Source organism: Cygnus olor, chromosome 5 (genome assembly GCF_009769625.2).
Source record: "Cygnus olor isolate bCygOlo1 chromosome 5, bCygOlo1.pri.v2, whole genome shotgun sequence".
Taxonomy (NCBI): Eukaryota; Metazoa; Chordata; class Aves; order Anseriformes; family Anatidae; genus Cygnus; species Cygnus olor.
In genome coordinates this window covers 31748796-31765254 of record NC_049173.1, presented here as the reverse complement: position 1 = coordinate 31765254, position 16459 = coordinate 31748796, and the positions used below count along the sequence as shown (strand labels likewise).

At 53.6% G+C, this 16459-nt stretch overlaps 1 protein-coding gene across 1 annotated transcript; it reads left to right on the top strand.

The window, feature by feature from the left end:
• Positions 1 to 6403: 6403 nt before the first annotated feature.
• On the top strand, positions 6404 to 15455 carry LOC121071182 (ras-related and estrogen-regulated growth inhibitor-like). Its single transcript, XM_040559239.1, has 4 exons — positions 6404 to 6627; positions 12359 to 12415; positions 13190 to 13263; positions 13740 to 15455. The coding sequence occupies exons 1-4, from the start codon at positions 6531 to 6533 to the stop codon at positions 14223 to 14225; spliced, it is 714 nt and encodes a 237-aa protein (XP_040415173.1). The 5' UTR covers positions 6404 to 6530; the 3' UTR covers positions 14226 to 15455.
• Positions 15456 to 16459: the final 1004 nt, after the last annotated feature.

The window sequence follows — 16459 nt, the reverse complement described above, 5'->3', positions numbered from 1 at the left end:
CGCAAATTCCAGTGCCTGCTCCCTGCTTGCTGGCCACAAAGCCGCTGGCTGTTCTGCTTTCCCTCTCATGCTTTCGAAGAATGCCAACGGGACTCTGCTTCATTCCCCAGCAGAAGGACAACGGGCTTTGCAACGCTGACATTTTCCCACTACAAGGAAGCCTTGTTTTCTCACCAGCCAGACTGCCGAGAGGTTTGCTCAGAAAGTTGCCATTGCGTCTCTGCCAGCTCTGCTCTGGCCTCACGCTACTCTCGTCTTCTCCGGTTTGGGGTATGAATGCCTGCGTGTAGCAGACGCGATTCCCGGCTGTGCTGCTTTCTGGATCCCCAATGAATCATACAGCCCCCTCAGGGCACCCCTTGCTCCCCTGTTCCCTCTCTGAAGGAGGAAAAGGAAGCATTTAGCAAAGTGCTAATTAAGCGTGAGCCCAGCAGCTGGCAGGACGTGGTGGTGCACAAGAGATCGATGAACTGCTGGCCTGGCTGAATGTCAGCACCAGCCCCGACCTCATCCCGTGTCCTTTTAAGAGCAATGGAGCGTGGCACCTTAATTCATTTGTGGCTTCGTTTTCTCTTCTTCCCTTCAGATGGATGCTTTCAAGAGTTCGATTTTGAAATGAGGTTTCAATAATTTAAAAGGCTAATGCTGTTCTCTTCCTCCTCCGGCAGGACGTTATGGTCACGGCTGCTCAGATGCACAGTCTGCAACATCGAGGTGCTTGTATTTGGGTTTTGCATTCTGACAAAGCTGAGGTTATCATCGCGATTGAAGTGGAAACAGCCCACGCTGGTCATCCGGCGGGATAGCTTTCTGTGGCGTGTCTCCAGAGCTCTGTCTGGGCAAGTTTTAAATTACCTGCCTTATGGGGTTCCTCTTCCATCCCTTGGCAAGTTGTTCTGTGCTCTAAAATAAGCTCCATAAACGAAGCCGTTTCTCGCAGCATGAAGCCTTCCTGTTGTGAGAATGCGTTATCCGTGCAGCATAACCAAGTGTCATGTAAGTGGTGAGCATCCACGGCCTTTCCTTCCGATGGCCAGCATCTGCAGAGGAACGGAAGTGCCTTAAACTCTGACTTTGGGACCCAAGGGCCAGCAGAAGGACTTAGCATCTTGGTTAAGATGTGTGGACCTGCTCAACATTCACACTCTGTACCACTCCACAAGCTGCAAGTCTTCATCCTGGTGAAGTGGCAAAGCGGCTTGGAAAGTTCTTAGGGCACCTCGTTCAGGCCTCTGGGGTGGAAGGGAAATACTGTTAATACGCCCCTTTGGTGGTGTTTTCTTCTTTTTTCTTTATTTCCCCTGCCAGCTTTGCAAAGCCGTCTTTGAACTCTTACGTGCAGGCAGATTTATTTTCTCAGCATGATCCAGACACATTTTGGCTGCGCGTCACAGTACGCCTCAGCGGTTAGAAATCAGCAAAAGACAGAATGTAACACCAGGAAACTGTGTTGGTTTGATTTCTCTTGCACTAGAGGTTTTCTTTCCTCTTTTGTGACCCCAAAAATACAGCCTCTATATTAAGAAAAGGGATGCTTCACCGCCAGGTCCATACAAAGCCATTACAGAGAAATCCGACAGCGGCCAGCAAGCCTCAGTGTGAGCGAGCAGGGGGACTAGGTGCCTTTCATCTATTTTCTCTCTCCCTATTTATAGAAGCTGGGAGAAGCGATAGGGATCCGTGTCCTTGTTCTGCAGTGTCTCTGCCTGGCTGCTAATGCGATGTTTGCACCGCCGAAGCAAAGTCAGGTTTCAATTCTGGTAGGAGGCTGCAACAGCACTGAGAAAGGAGCGGGCTCCGTGTTCTCCCTGAAGTCTGAGAGCACTTTTTAATTGCATGCTGTCTTTGCTATAGCAACTAAAAATATGTTTATTGACAGCGTGGCTTCAGATATATTCTTGGAGAGGAGTCCCTGATGGCCCTGTCCAACATTAACTCTCAAGAGGCGTGTGAGTAGCAAAGCTTGCTGCATACTTGTTGTCTCAACAGGAATAATGTTTGTGCAGTCATTAATGAGAGACAATTAAGGGTAATACTTGAGCTGGAAGCCTGGGATTTGGGCCCTTCGAGAGGGTGCTCAGGAGACGAGCTAACCACTGTTGGGACCAAAGCTTTGAAACACCTTGGTCATTATTAAAAACAGGGTGCAGGCTCTGAAGTCAGCTTGGTATTGAGTTGTTTTCTGCATGTATCCTGCATCTCCAGGTCATTTAATGGAGTGAAAAAGGACTGGCTTGTATTTTGCCTTCCTTTTCTAAATAAAAACAAACACACCACTTCTTTCAGGTCCAGCAAAGTTCTTTTTTTTTTTGTTTGTTTGTTTCTTCTCAAAATAGCCAGTGATAGCCAGGGATTTAGTTTGGACCATGTTATGGGGATCCCATGCTCTGGGGCTTGAGGTGATTTCGTTCGGTCTGCTTTAGGATAACTTTTTACTTCTGGATTTTTGTTTGCAGGGACATGATTCATGAGTGAATTTGGCCTCTTTCCCAGTGCAAACTCCCTGCCTTTAAAAACAACAACAACAACAACAACAAAACTGCAAATGTGGACTAGCCTGGTCCCAAATATTTCAACAGAAAGCAATATCCACCCCGCCTACCTTCACCTGGCTCTGCTGCAGGTGCTTTGTTACGCTGGAGGTGATTTATTCAGTGATCAGGTGATAAAGCTGTGTTTCCATCATCGTCCATCCGAAAAGTCTCCAGCAAACACAGGACTGTGGGGCTGTTTTCTCCCCAAGAGGTGCTTTCTGCTTCTCGTCTCTCCAGGAAGGTCTGGAGCTGGATGTGGCTATTGACTGATCCTCCAGGCCAGCACTTCCCAGGGCTGGAGGTGAGCACAGCTGTGCAAAATGCAGTGCTTAGGTTTGTTGACTTGAATCAAGGAGTACCTTGACTTGAATCAGTCGAGGAGTACCTCGAGTACTGTGTTCAGTTTTGGGCCCCTCACTACAAGAAGGACATGGAGGTGCTCGAGAGAGTCCAGAGAAGGGCGATGAGGCTGGTGTGGGGTCTGGAGAACAAGTCTTACGAGGAGCGGCTGAGGGAGCTGGGGTTGTTTAGCCTGGAGAAGAGGAGGCTCAGGGGAGACCTCATCGCTCTCTATAGGTACCTTAAAGGAGGCTGTAGAGAGGTGGGGGTTGGTCTATTCTCCCACGTGCCTGGTGACAGGACGAGGGGGAATGGGCTCAAGTTGCGCCAGGGGAGGTTTAGGTTGGATATTAGGAAGAACTTCTTTACTGAAAGGGTTGTGAGGCATTGGAATGGGCTGCCCAGGGAAGTGGTTGAGTCGCCATCCTGGAGGTCTTTAAAAGACGTTTAGATGTAGAGCTTAGTGATATGGTTTAGTGGAGGTCTTGTTAGTGTTAGGACAGAGGTTGGACTAGATGATCTTGGAGGTCTCTTCCAACCTAGATGATTCTGTGATTCTGTGAAGGAGAAAAAAAGGAACAAATTTACCCAAGCTCTAGGCTGGGTCAGTCTGCTCCTGTCCCTGTTCTTGAGAGAAGCGAAAACGGGTTTGGAGGGAGGGGAGGAAATTGGATGCAAGCTAGCCAGAAACGTTTTTCCTTCAGAACTCAGCTGTGGGCTGGCTGGGTGTAGCATCACCCTACCCTTGGCTGGATTTAAACACTTACACCAAATAGTTTTGGGTGGACTCTGACAAGTTCTTTCCTGAAGGCTACAGAAGTAGGGGAGATGCTCATAGCAGAGGCAGCACCTCTCCCCTATTCTTCCATGGGCTCTGCTGCAAAAGCAGGATTTTGATAACACCTCCACACTGCGGAGCTGGTTCGGAGACGGCTGCCCTTGCGTGCACGCATGGGTGTCTAGGTATGCTGTTATGTTTACTGGCACGAGTTACATATATGTTAGAGATTTAGAAAATGAGGTTGGTGAGGGTCAGAAGACAGAAGTTTGGTCATTGCCTAGGGCTCCGTTTCATGAGCTTGATGGACTTTGCATCTGGCCACCCCAGAGCTGAAAGATGCCTTCTCAAAGCTGAGACCATCTACCATGATCTCCTGTGTGGTTTCTTCTGTGTAGGGCAGGGCTGAGCTCACCCTGCAGCCTTCCCTGCCTTCAGTCTGCTTCTGAGAAACCTTTTCAGTGTTTACAAAGTCTTTTAAGTTAAGTGTGTCTTGGCTGATCCAACCTATGCAAAGAGAGGACCTGGATGGGCACCAGAAGAAACCAGCCTGAAAGGCGTGTTGAAGAAGAATCCTTAAGTCCAACCTAGGATCTCATCGCTTGCTGGACATCATAGTAGAGCCGTTTAGATTTTCCTTGAGGGTAGGTCTTGGAGTAAAAAGATGTGACAGCGTCATTTGCTCTGCCATTGCTGGGCATACATCAGGTCTTTCAGTGGAACAGCTCTGCAAGTGGGAAGGTTTTTTTAACATTATTATTATTTTTCCATTTGATCTTCCAAATATGTGCACCTAGAAACATCTCTGACAGTTTTTTTGAGGGAGGAGAGGAGCTCCAGTGTCTCAGCTAGACTCTGTTCCCCCTGATGCTCTCTGGCCATTGCAGCTGAGCACAGCACTATGGTTCACTTTTGGTCCTACCCAGGGCTATGAATCTGTCACCGGGCAGGGAGCTGAAGCTGTGACAAACCCAGGACTGGCTCTACAAAACGCTGCAGCAATATGATGCAACGCAGCTGGTGAAAGCTCATCAATTCCAATTTGTTGGAAAAAAAAACAATTGGAAGGCGTAACCTCTTGCAGACTTCGTGCTTGGATATTGGTATCTGTCATCAGGGCCGTTACATCATTCTGCTGCTGTTACACCCCGAGGAAGGATGGGCACAGAGGTGGTTGACTAGCACCTTCCACCAGGGGAGCTCGCCAGATACCAGCCTGCAAGGAAATTGCCCAGGCCTGGTTTAGCAGCAGAGCTGATGGAGGAGCAGAGACCCAGCCTTGATACACCTGGCTGTTACTGGCACTTTATCTGAGCTTCACCTTAGCAGAGCTGACAGTGGGCGTACTGCGAGAAGCAAAGGGGAGTTTTAAGCACCTGCCGAGGGCGATGTGGCTTCTGGATGCATTTGCCACAAGTTGGGATAAATGCACGTAAAAATATATCTGGGATTTACCCAGAGCACACAGCGCTGTCAGATTTGGCTGAAATCAGCCAATCTACTCAACAACTGCACTGAACGGGGACAGGCGAGAGAGGGTTTGATTGCAGACATCTCATTTCCTTAGGAAATGGGACTAAAAATAGGAGAAGGACATAAGGAAGACTTCTTTTTCTTGACGCCCCCCTCTCCAGCTGGGTAGTGGCTTTTGTCCTGAAATCTGAGGTTTGGAGCTCTTGCCGTTGTCTTCTGGGCTCCAGATGTAGTCGGGCTGCAGATGTGTTTCTTGGCAGCCTTGGGGAAGTGGTGCACGAGCATGGGCATCGTAAGGGGCTGGTGCCACAGAAGGAATTGTGAAGTCAATGTTCTGCATCTCCTCTTGCTCCTTCCCTGGGCTCACCCCAAAGATGCTCTTTGTTTTATCCAGCGCCCTCTTCCCAGGGAGGGCTTCAGTGGTTCCACTGGTGGCAGGAATGCTTCGGCTGACCCTTCTCCCCATCTGAGGTCACATCCTGTGCAGGCATCAGCGATGTTTAGCTTCGACACGTGGTACGGGCTATAAATACTGGGTGAGGTGACTGTCACCTTTAGCACCGGCCAAGGTGATCTGTGTGCTGCTGCAAGTGAAGTCACCAGAGCTTGTCGGGCAAAATGCTTCATCACCAAGGAATGACTGAAGCCTTCCAAAAGGAGGCTGGAGCCCTAGCAGGGCCGTTCAGCTGCTCTGTAGCCTTGATTGTGTCTCTTCTGTGGGATTTTGGGGTGCTGGTGTCAGCCGTGCATCTGCGCCGTGTGTGCAAGCGTCATCCTAGAGCCTGCTGAAGGTGGTCAAGATGCTGCAGGTCTTTTCCCTTCATCCCAGCACTCTGCTGCGTTTGGGGCTGGGTGTGCACCCACCGTGTACATCCTCGCCTGCTCCAGCTGCTGCTCTGCATGGCTGCACATCGCCTGTGCCCACAATTATCCGTGCACGCACGCACGCCCCTTGCTCACAGATATGCCCGTGCCCTGTTACTGAACGCCCTCGCAATGCTGCCACACCAAAGCACAGGCAAGATGTGGTTCCAGACCTGGCGGAAGGTCTTCTCCCCTTGAAACCAACAACTCAGACACCGCTTCCTGCAGAGCTCCCTGTCCATGTCCCTGTCCCTTCCCCTAGGACCGCTCGAGGCTACGGGCGCCCACTGCCCGCTCCCCCCCTGCAAAACGGGGCGCGGGGCAAAGCCGAGCTGATGGAGAGGTGCCAGGGGGCGAGGAGGGGAGGAAGAGGAGGAGGAGGAGGAGGAGGTGAGCATCCCCTCGCCAGCCTCCCAGCCCTGCCCGGCCCCCGGGGCGGAGCCGCCGGTGCGCGGCCGGCAGAGCGGGGAGCCCTGGAGCTTGGGATCCTCGGAGCTTGGGAGCCTCGGAGCCCCGGAGTTTGGGAGCCCCGGAGCCCCGGCATGAGCTTCCCGAGGCCCCTGCGGCGCTCGGTGAGCCTGAGCCCTGCCCGCACCCTGCGGCTGGTTGTGCTGGGGCAGAGCGCGGTGGGCAAGACAGGTAGGAGAGGGGGGTCCCGGCCGGGGCGGTGGGATGGGGAACGTGTCCCCAGGGGAACCCCTCGTTCCTCGTCCCCCTTCTTTGATTTTTCGGAAGAGGATCGCCGCTCGGCTTTGGGGTTTGCAGCTGGGCAGCTCTACAAGCGGGGCGCTGGGTCGGGGTGTCCTGCTGGAGCTGCGGGGGCCGCTCGCCCAGCTGAGGTTTGGGGGGTCGCTGGGGTGTCTGTGGGGAAATAGTGGGGTCTGCAGGGCCCCTCGCAGCAGAGAGCAATTTACTTTTCCTCCCGGCGAGCTCTCCCTCCCTGCACTCTCCACCTGTAGCTGACAGGTGGGGAATTTTGGGGTGCGGAGCTAGGGGCACCCAACTCTCCCCTTCGCCCTCCTGCAGGGCTGGCAGCTGCCCCCGAGCCCTTCCTGCAGCACCCAAGGGTGCCAGTCGCCGGCAGGGGAAGTCCTGGCAGCGCCGGGGCTGGGGACAGGGCTGCCACGTCCTTGGGGACAGGGCGACGCTCGCCACCCCACCAGAGGCACAACCTTGAACGGGGGCTGTGGCGGTGGCACCTCCGCCAGGCTCGCTGCCAGCAGCTTTAGCTGTCGGTGCCGTCCAAGTCGCGTTTCCATATACAGTAACCGTCCAGCCTCTTGCCTTCCTCTTTCCCGGGGTTAGGGAAAAAAATAAATTTGCTGTTTCCCTGCTTGCTAGAAAGGAGGTGCCGCTGAGGTCCCGGTTAGAGAGCAGGAACTCACGCTCCAGAAATCAAAGTGAATATTGAGGCTAAATGCCTAAATAAGGACTCCCTAGGCCCGGTGCTCTTGGCGGAGAATTAAAAGCAGAAGTCTACTGTGATAAAAACTGAGCAAAACTCAGCAGCAGCACACCTGCCTTTCTCCAGGCAGGTAAATTCGAGCTGCAGAAATATTTTCTGCCGAATTCACCTGCAGGAGCAGCTGTGTAGCCCAGCTGGGAGCAGGAACAGGGGGGTTGTTCGGCCTTGGCTGAAATCCTTGCCAGCAGGAGGAGTAGAGGGGGCCCTGGGTGCTGGTTGCAGGGACCAGGGCAGAGGGAGGTGATCGATGCCTGGCTTGTTCCAGGCAGGGAGGGACCGGGAGCATCTGCGGGGACGTGTTGGCAGCATCCTGCCCTCGCTGCCGCATTTCTGAAGGGGGGATGTCACGGCACCCCAACGCAGGGATCTCCCCACCTCTGTCCCCACGGGTGCTGTGCTGCATGTTGGGGACAGCGTAGCACCGTCACATTGATGCCCTGGTAATGGGCCGTGAGCCTGAAAAGACCCTGTGTCGGGATGGAGCCGGGAGAGGGAGGAGTGAGAAGGGCAGGGGTGCCCCGTTTTGGGAAAGGGGATGAGGGGAATCAAAATGGACTTTCAGCTGGCATTTTGTCCCACTTGCAGCCCAGGCGTTTGCTCTGGACTGACTTCAAGGCAGGATCTGCTTGCGGAAGGTTTGGTCTGGGCAAGAGGGATTTGTTGCTCGCGTGGGGTTGAAGGCCAGGTCTCGGGAGCCCGTCCTGCAGCCATGAAGCTGCCGGTGCTGGACAGACAGGAGGCCCTGGGCTGCGGCACCACGCGGGTGAGCTGCTTGCATCCCCCCTGGCAGCGGGACAGGGGGCACCAAGGACTGCCAGGGCTTTGAAGAAGGAGCCTCGTGTTTGGATACAGAAACCAGGTTTGGGGGCTGAAGGGGCCATGGCCTGTGACTTGTTTCTAATCTAAAGGGCAATTAAAATCTGGACAGCTACAAAAGGGGAGGAAAAAGCTCGCTTTGACTCTCTGGGCAGTTTGGAAAACTTCAAATCCAGCTTCCCAGGGAGATATCTGAGCAGCCCCACGTAAGCAGGACAAAGCGACCTGAGGTCCCGAATCCTCTGAGCGGGGATGAGCTTGGGGACAGGCCTGTGGCTGATCCCCATCAGTAGCCGTGAGATCCAGGCTGCGTAAATCACCTGCAGGGGGCTGTAAATCCAGCCCTTCTCCGGCGTTATCTCCTGCCTTCTGCTGCTGATCCTAGCCAGTGTAAACTTTGCTGCACTTCAGAGGAAAGCTCTGCTTACGAAACACGGCCCAAAGATGAATTGATGTTGTAAGCTGCTCCGCTTGCAAGAGGGATGTGCTATGCAGCAGCATAAACAGCTCAGCACGTGGGCGCACAGGGCACTGGGCAGCCGCCGAGGTGACCAGCCGGTCCCTGCAACGTGGCTTAGCCACGCATCACAACATCCCCTTAACCATGTATAGAGACCTAATTAACCTTATCTGCACCAGGGTTCTCCAAAGAGAGCCCTCTCCGAGGTTATTTATGTTCAAGATTGGGGGAAAAAAAAACTCCATATATGGCTGCTTGGACGTGCTCGCGCCTTGCTGCCTTCATCCCCTTCTCCTGATTGGCAGCTTTGCCTGAATGCTTGCACCCGAGCCAATTTTTAATCAATTTAATTGGCTCCTCTTCTCATACAACACCATGCACACCAGCTTCGGATGGCTGCTGAACATACGACATAGGATTAGGTGCTTTCTAGAAATCAGAACTGACTTGCCTCCCTCTCCCCCTGACAATTTGGGTCCCTCTTTAAGGATGCTGCTGCATGCCTCCTGCGGGGTCCTTGGTTATCTCTGCAGAGCAGTTTTGCTAAATGACATGTTTATGTCATCAAATCCCTTCTCTGACAGGCAGGGTTTGAAACTCAGAGGCTGCTTGAAAGATGGAAGGACGCTGAATCCCCAGAACAGGAGCCAGGCACGTGCATAAGATGTGGGGCAACATTCAACACGACAAACAGCTGGGCCAAACTCTCCCTGGGCTTGTGTGCAGAAAGCAAATGTCTCCTTGGCGTAGGAGCACACCAGTCCTGCTGGCTAGGAGCTTTTTTTCAGCTTCTTGTAACCAGGAGGGTTTAGTGCCATGTCCTGGGTTCGGAGTGTTTTGTTCTCCCTTTGCGCTCCCGGCTCTGTTTCCTCCTCCTGCTGTGCTGGCACCCTGTGCACAGCCTCCTCATTCTGCCTTTCCTGGGGCTCCGAGCTCCTGCCTTGTTCTGTTTTCCTTTTTTTTTTTTTTCTTTGCCCTGCCCTCTATTCCTACTCATTTTCCACCAATTTCACTTTCCGCTCCTATTGCCTCTCTTTCCAAGCCATCTCTCAGCCTCTCTGCTGCCTTTCGCTCCCGTCCATAACCATTACCATCACAACCACCTCGAAAGGGCTTAAGCGTCACTTACATTAGCCGTGCTCCATCCAGCCTCCAGACCCTTTCTCCGTCTGCACCAAAAATCACACTGAGGCACCAACAGTGCATTTTCACAGCAGCTGCACTGAAAAGATTTTGCCTACAAGATGCTGCGCGGACCTTTTTTCTTTCAACATCTGTGGCCGTGGGCACATGGATTGGCTCCTAAGGACTGAAAAGATGTCCAGAGAGCGAGCGTGGAAAGGAAGCCAAGTGCAAAAATAACACTTTGGGTTTGTTTGTTTGTTTGTTTGTTTGTTTTGCCAGCCAAAGGGCTCTCAGGAGATGCAGGAGCTCACCCATGGCTGGCTCTGTTTGAGACTGTCCAATGCTCCTGCTGATGGGAAGGCACCTCCAGCGTTTCCCCTGGTCAGAGCTGGAGCTGGAATCAGCCCTGCAGGCTGCAAAGCCTCTTGTGCCCATCCCAGCTCCATGATGATTTCTGAGCAGGGCACTGAAACATTGGGAACTCCCCTTGCTGGTTCAGCCCCATAGCCTTGTCGTATTGCTGATAAAGACGATGCTCCCTAATTGCCCCCATCAGCCTGTGGGGTTTCTCATCAGTCCTGGCACACACACAAGTCCCCGGCCACCACCTTTGCATCGGTCTCCACCAAACCACCTCCAGCCCTTGACCCTGGGGCCCTGGCACTTATCCCATCCTGGATTAGAGGGGCCAGTTTAATGAGTTAATGCCCCCTGGTGACGCTTGCTCTCTGCACTCACAGGCTCTGTGCAATGGCTTTCCCCTGCTGGAGGAAGAAACTTTCTAGCCCTAGGGGCAAGTTCTCAGCTCCTGCTAAATGGACGCCAGCTGAGCATTGGGGCTTGCATGTCCTGCTTGTCCTTGGGTCTCTAGTGTCTCCCTGAGCATCACGACCTCCTCACAGCTTTTTGTGGGGTGGTGGAGGCTGTGGGTAAGCAGTGAGCATGGAAAATCCCCCCCAGAAGCCAGAGGTTGTCCCTTCCATTGGAGCTCTGTTAGCAGCGACAAGTTCTGGCTGCCTACCTGCCCCTTGCAGGCCAGTGGGGTGTTTGGCACCTCCAGCTTGTGCATGTGCTCAAAGAGCTGTTGCTTTTTTCCTGTTTCCCGTTCCAGGCTGTTCACCAGCACTATCTGCTGTCCCCGCTGCTGGAAACATCCCAGCTAGAGGCTCTGCACAAAGGGAAAGCTTTTGCCATACCTTATTTCCCTTTCAGGAGTCTCTTCATTGAGGTGTTTTTTTTTTGTTTGTTTGTTTTTTTGTTTTTTTTCAGAGCTCACCCTGAACAAGCACTTGCTTGGGCTTGAGCACCTGTGGGTGCTCTGGAGCTGAGCTCTGTCTCACCCAACCTGGCTAGATGGAGAGAGGTGCCAAGAGGCACGACTTTTGCCTGAATTTTCCATCCCTTGCCGTGTTTGGATGGTCAAGCCTGCAGCACCAGCAGACCTCCACCCTGGCCAGCCACTAGAGTATAATTTGGGCTTTGCATCTCCCCGTCTGTGTTGCAGGGAGGTCTGGTAATTGGATAAGAGCAGTTTAATTGCACGCACTGCCTTTCCAGGGCTTGTTTTGCTGCAGCATGTTGGTGCCGTAAAGAAGACCCCGCTCAGAGTTGCTCCACACATCCCTCCCGTCTTGCCATGCCCTGCAATGCCCCGTTTGAGATGAATTTCATGAGATTTGGTGCCAATGGCTTTAATTCCTCCCTGCAACATGCCTGGGTCAGGTTAAACAAACAGGGCTGAGATTCATGAGACCCAACCAGGCAGTCAGACCGCCAACGGTGGTGATGTAGAGGAGGAGCCTGGCCCTGCGGTGGCTCGCCAACGCGCTGAGCTCACATTTGGAAAGCACTTGGCTGGAGGCCACCGAGGGCATCACTCACCCGGCATAAAGCTCAGCACATGCATAAATCTCTGCGGGATTCGGGGCCAGAAGGAGCAGTTTATCAAACCTGACTGTAAGCTGCACGCACGAGGCAGGGGTTGTGGGGTTGGGTTTCCCTGGCTTGCGCTTTGCTCCCGGCCACCAGGCAGGAGCCACTTTTCGTCCACGTGCCCCGGGGGGACATTTCTGACACCAGCAGTGTGGGAGAGGCTGCTGAGCTCTGGCCAGGCAAGAGATTGGATTAGCAGAGTCCCAGGGGGCTGCTGCTGCTTTCCAAGACTGTGATGCTGAGTTGCATTGACGTGGAGGGCATTTTCACTGCTGATGTCTGATCTGGGCACAGACCTCGTCCTCTGCCTGGAGCATCTCAGCAGTATCCCCTCTGCTGGGGAGGGCACCAAATGTCCTGGGTCACCCCCACCTGCTCTGTGTTGGCCCTTGTATAAGGCAGATCCCATCGGCATGGTGCTGGGTCCTCTGGAAGTATTTTAGCTGGGATATTGCCTCCTGGTCCCCACCAGGGCAGGTCTTTGCTCCATCCCTTCTGCCTCCATCAGCCAATATTTCTCCACAGTTTGCTCTGACAATCATAACTAGATTTGTTGGTTTTTGTATTAACAGCACTGACTGTAAGATTCATCACCAGGAGGTTCATTGGAGACTATGACCCAACGCTAGGTAGGTGAAGTCCTTTTCCTCACTGCTGGTGCTGCTGCTGCTCACTCAGCAGCACCACCCTCAAACCCACCACCTTTGCTTGCTGCTCCTCAACCTGACCAGCAGTGGCGAGAACCACTGGCCCTAGTGGCACCTCTTGTGTCCCTCCTCTTTTTTTGGTGTTTTCTTAAGGCAAAACCTGCTGGGGCAGGACGTCATCATCGCACAAGCATGCAGTTTGCTGGGAGGAGGCATCTCCTGGATCAGTGGCTGGTGCTTTCCTGTCCTCTAGTTGTGTTGTGTTGTGTTTTGTTTTGTTTTGCATTGGATTTGAGTTTTAGGGGATACTTAAGTCAGATCCCAGCAGAAATGTTCCAGAAAGAGTGGATATGTGTTATGGTGAACAATATTTTTCTCCAAAAAAGGTGAAATTCGTTTTTCCTCTCTGGAACTCCTCTCTGCCTGCTGCTCAGTCCCACCGTGGGGCTCAATGCACTCAGCCATGCACTGAAATAAAATTGGCACCAATCTGGGCTTTGCCAGGCTCAAACGGCAGCAGTTCGAGGGGAACAACACGATGAGGAATGTGAAGCTTGGGGTGTTTCACGGCATGTTTTGTGCTGGAAGAGACGGGGCCAGGGCAATAGCTGTGTTAGAGCTGGAGGCCATGTAGTTTGTGGGTTACAGTGGGTTAAAATGGACTTCTCCAGCAGAGTTTGCATTGAGGCTACCTTGGTTGTCATTTACCACCTGAAGGCTTCTCACACCTGTGCTTTCCTATCTGTCCTCCTCCAGAAATGATTTACAGGCACATGGCTGTCATCGATGGGGAGATGGTGCACTTCGAGATCCTCGACACGGCGGGGCAGGTGAGCTTACACTGCTAGCTGACCCTGGCAAACATTAACGGGGCAACCTCACTTGCCATCAGAGGACATCCTGCTCTTCCACTAGCTTTAATCTGTCATGTCTGAAATATCAATTGAGTTGTTTGTCTCAGAAAAATGACATTTTGGAGAGTTTACCTCCAAAATGATTGCAGGGAATGGAGAGTCCTGTGCTGACTTCCCATCTAGCCCTGCAACCGTGGTGGCCCTCATCCTCCCCTTGTCCACATCAGGTGTGTTTGGTTGCAGCCTCCACCCATCACTTCGCCCAGTCCAACAAATTCCTTTTCTGGTCTTGCTTGCAAGTCCCCGCCATGTGCAAGCCCAGCTCCAAAAACCCTTCAGGAATAACGGTGGTGGGCCCTAATGGGAGGTTTTAGTGGTTGCAGTTGGTGATGCGTGTATTTAGAAGATGTTGGGGTCTTCTTGTGCTAATGGGAGCTTGTTTGCCGCACCAGGAGGAAGACTCCCTGCAGATAGAGGAAAAGATCAAGTGGGGAGATGGCTTTGCAGTGGTCTACTCGGTGACGGACCGGTGCAGCTTCGACGAGGTCGTGCGGCTCTGCTTCCTCATCAACCACATCCACGCCAGCCCCAAGCGGAGCGGTGGGAGTGAGCAGCCCCCCGTGGTCATCGTGGGCAACAAGAAGGACTTGCAGTTCGACAGGATGGTGTCCACAGAGGACGGCGAAAACCTCTCCAAAACCTTGAAGCTTCCTTTCTATGAGATCTCCACCCGGGACAGCTATGAAGAGACCGTGGTGGTGTTCAACACCCTCTACCAGGAGCTCATGAGGCAGGGGCACTTCTCCCCGGGCTCCCTCAAGAGGAGGACAGTGTCAAAGGTGATGGAGAAGATCCCCAAGATGCAAGCCAGCTCCACCTTGAACACGGCGGGCCGGAGCCTCAGCTTTAACTCCTTCAGGGACTACATCCCCGAGTGAGCACCCCCAGGGCAGAGGCAGGAGCGATGGATAAGCCGGGACCGGGGGACGGGTCCTCCTGCTGCTGGGGCACCTGCTGGGGAGTGAGGAGCCACCTTCTCCAGGGGCTGGAGGGCAGCTTGTGGGCCAGGGCTGAGCTCCCGGTAGAGGAAGGTTAAGAGGTGGGGAGGGTGGGATTGGTGCTGAGCAGCCTCTGAAAGCCCGTAGGTTTCCACAAACAGGCTTTGCATCGGCAGGGAGGATGCTCTTCCTCTGTCCCACCCCTTCGCTCCTCCTCCTCCTTCTCCTCTTCCTCCTCCACAGTTGAAGTTAGCAACGAAGGTCATCCCTGTTGGCTTCAGCGGTGCTGGGTCAACACTCACAGGCTCCGATTTGCTTTGTTGGGTACCAGACCCATCTCCGACACCTCCCTGTGGATTCCCTGCTCCCCACCCGAGGCTCGCTGGGTTTGTTTGTATCCCTGCTGCACGGCCCTGGGCTCTGCTGGAGCCCTTCTCCTCGCTCATGGGCTGGCAGCACAGGCATGTTCCAAAGGAAAGCAGAGATCTGTTTACAGCAGGGGGAAAAAAGCCTGCTAACCCCTGGCTTTTCTCAAAACCCGTGTTTTTCAACATCTGAAGCTCCTTATCACTCTCTCCTTTAACACCACTGTAAATAAAAGCCTGGGCAATGGGCTTCTGGCTGAGGCTGCCCCTTGCTCTATGTCTCCGTCTCACTCGGGGCTGCCGGCTTCCGAGGGGAGGCACAGCAGGCTGCACTGCTGATGTACGCTGCAACCTCGGGCTGAGATCATGCTTCTCCATCCCAGGGGGATATTATTCCTGACGCAACTTCTAGTGATGCCCTCACCCTGCGGCTCAGCTCGGCATTTGCAGTGTGTCTCAGAGGGTCCCCCGGGTGCAAGCTGTGGGACGTGGGTGCAGCGGAGCAGAGAGCGGGAGGTGCAAATGGTTCTCGGTCCCTCACCTGCTTATTAGTTGCCCCATCCCAAACGGGAAATTGCTGTGGCCAGAGAATTTGGGTGTGCTGCTGCATCGTCAGCACCAGGGCACATCCTCCCGCTGAGCTGCTCCTGCCCAATTTCTCTCCCTCCTACCCTCCCAGTGCAGAGTGCTGCTTTGCCATCCGAAAAGTGCATTTTTTGGGAGACCTGCAGCGTGCCGTGTGTGTGTCCTCCGAGAAGTAACTGTGTGCTGCTGCGTCCTGTGACAATAAAAGCCCATACAGTGATTTTGTGCGGTGCTCTCTCACTCGGATGTGCCAGACATTTCCCTGCCAGGGAGAAAACAGCCTTAAGGGTGGGCAACAAAGCCTTTAAATTCGGGTCTCCAGGCTCCCTCCAGCTCTGCCAGGGTGCTGCAAGAGGGAAGGAGCGGGTGGAGATGCTTGCCAGGGGCCCTGCAGGGCATCACACACTGCACAGACACCCCTCGGCCCCTTAAAGCTCCCCGAGGTGCTTCCTCGGGCTGCTTGCGTTCAACCAAGAGCTTACTCACCCAGAATTTAACTAAATCCCACTAAATCAGCACTTCTGGTATACACCTGCATCCCTCCTGTGGGGTGAGGATGAACCCCGTCGAGGGTCCGGGACAATTTGGGACTGTTTGTTCCCAGCATTTTAAGTAATCTCTGAAGTGGCAGCAGTGGGAAATGTCACTGGGAGCTGCTGGTTTGCTCACAGCCAGGCCTCTGTGTTCAGCGAGAGCAAAATCCGGGGCTTAAAGCCCTGGGGAGCTGGCTAAGGGGAAGCAAATGTTGGGATTTTTTTATTTTTTGTTTAAATTTTAGAGTTTGTTTTTTATTTATTTTTTTATGGCATTGCCAAGTGAGCTGGGCTTGAGGCTTTGCGGTCTGGCAGCCTGAGAGGTTGTTTCTGTTTGGGACTGGCTGGTTTTCGGGAGATAGCCGTGTCAGCTGAAAGCTGCCCGACCGTGAAGCTGCCGGGATGGGGAGGGGAGAAGGAACCCGGGGCTGTGAGGATGCAGCCTTCAGCCTCACTCACCGACCCCAAGCACCGGGGGCTGCAAACCCAGGGTGCCCCGAAACCCCTTTGTGATGTGGGCACACACCTGACCCTCGCCCCGTGCCCCTGAGGGCACGGCCCTTTTCTTCACCAGCTTGTGCTCCAGGTCTGTGCGGAGCCGGGTGGAGCAGAAATCCACATTTTTCAGCATGAATTATCCAAAGCGAGGGAAGGGAGAGGGGCAGGCATCTGGTGGAAAGCAGGGGCCGGC

Coding starts and splice junctions, on each gene's coding strand:
- LOC121071182 (XM_040559239.1), top strand. CDS start 6,531: ATGAGCTTCCCGAGGCCCCTGCGGCGCTCGGTGAGCCTGAGCCCTGCC. Junction 6,628..12,358: donor GAGCGCGGTGGGCAAGACAG/GTAGGAGAGGGG, acceptor TTGTATTAACAG/CACTGACTGTAAGATTCATC. Junction 13,264..13,739: donor TCCTCGACACGGCGGGGCAG/GTGAGCTTACAC, acceptor TTGCCGCACCAG/GAGGAAGACTCCCTGCAGAT.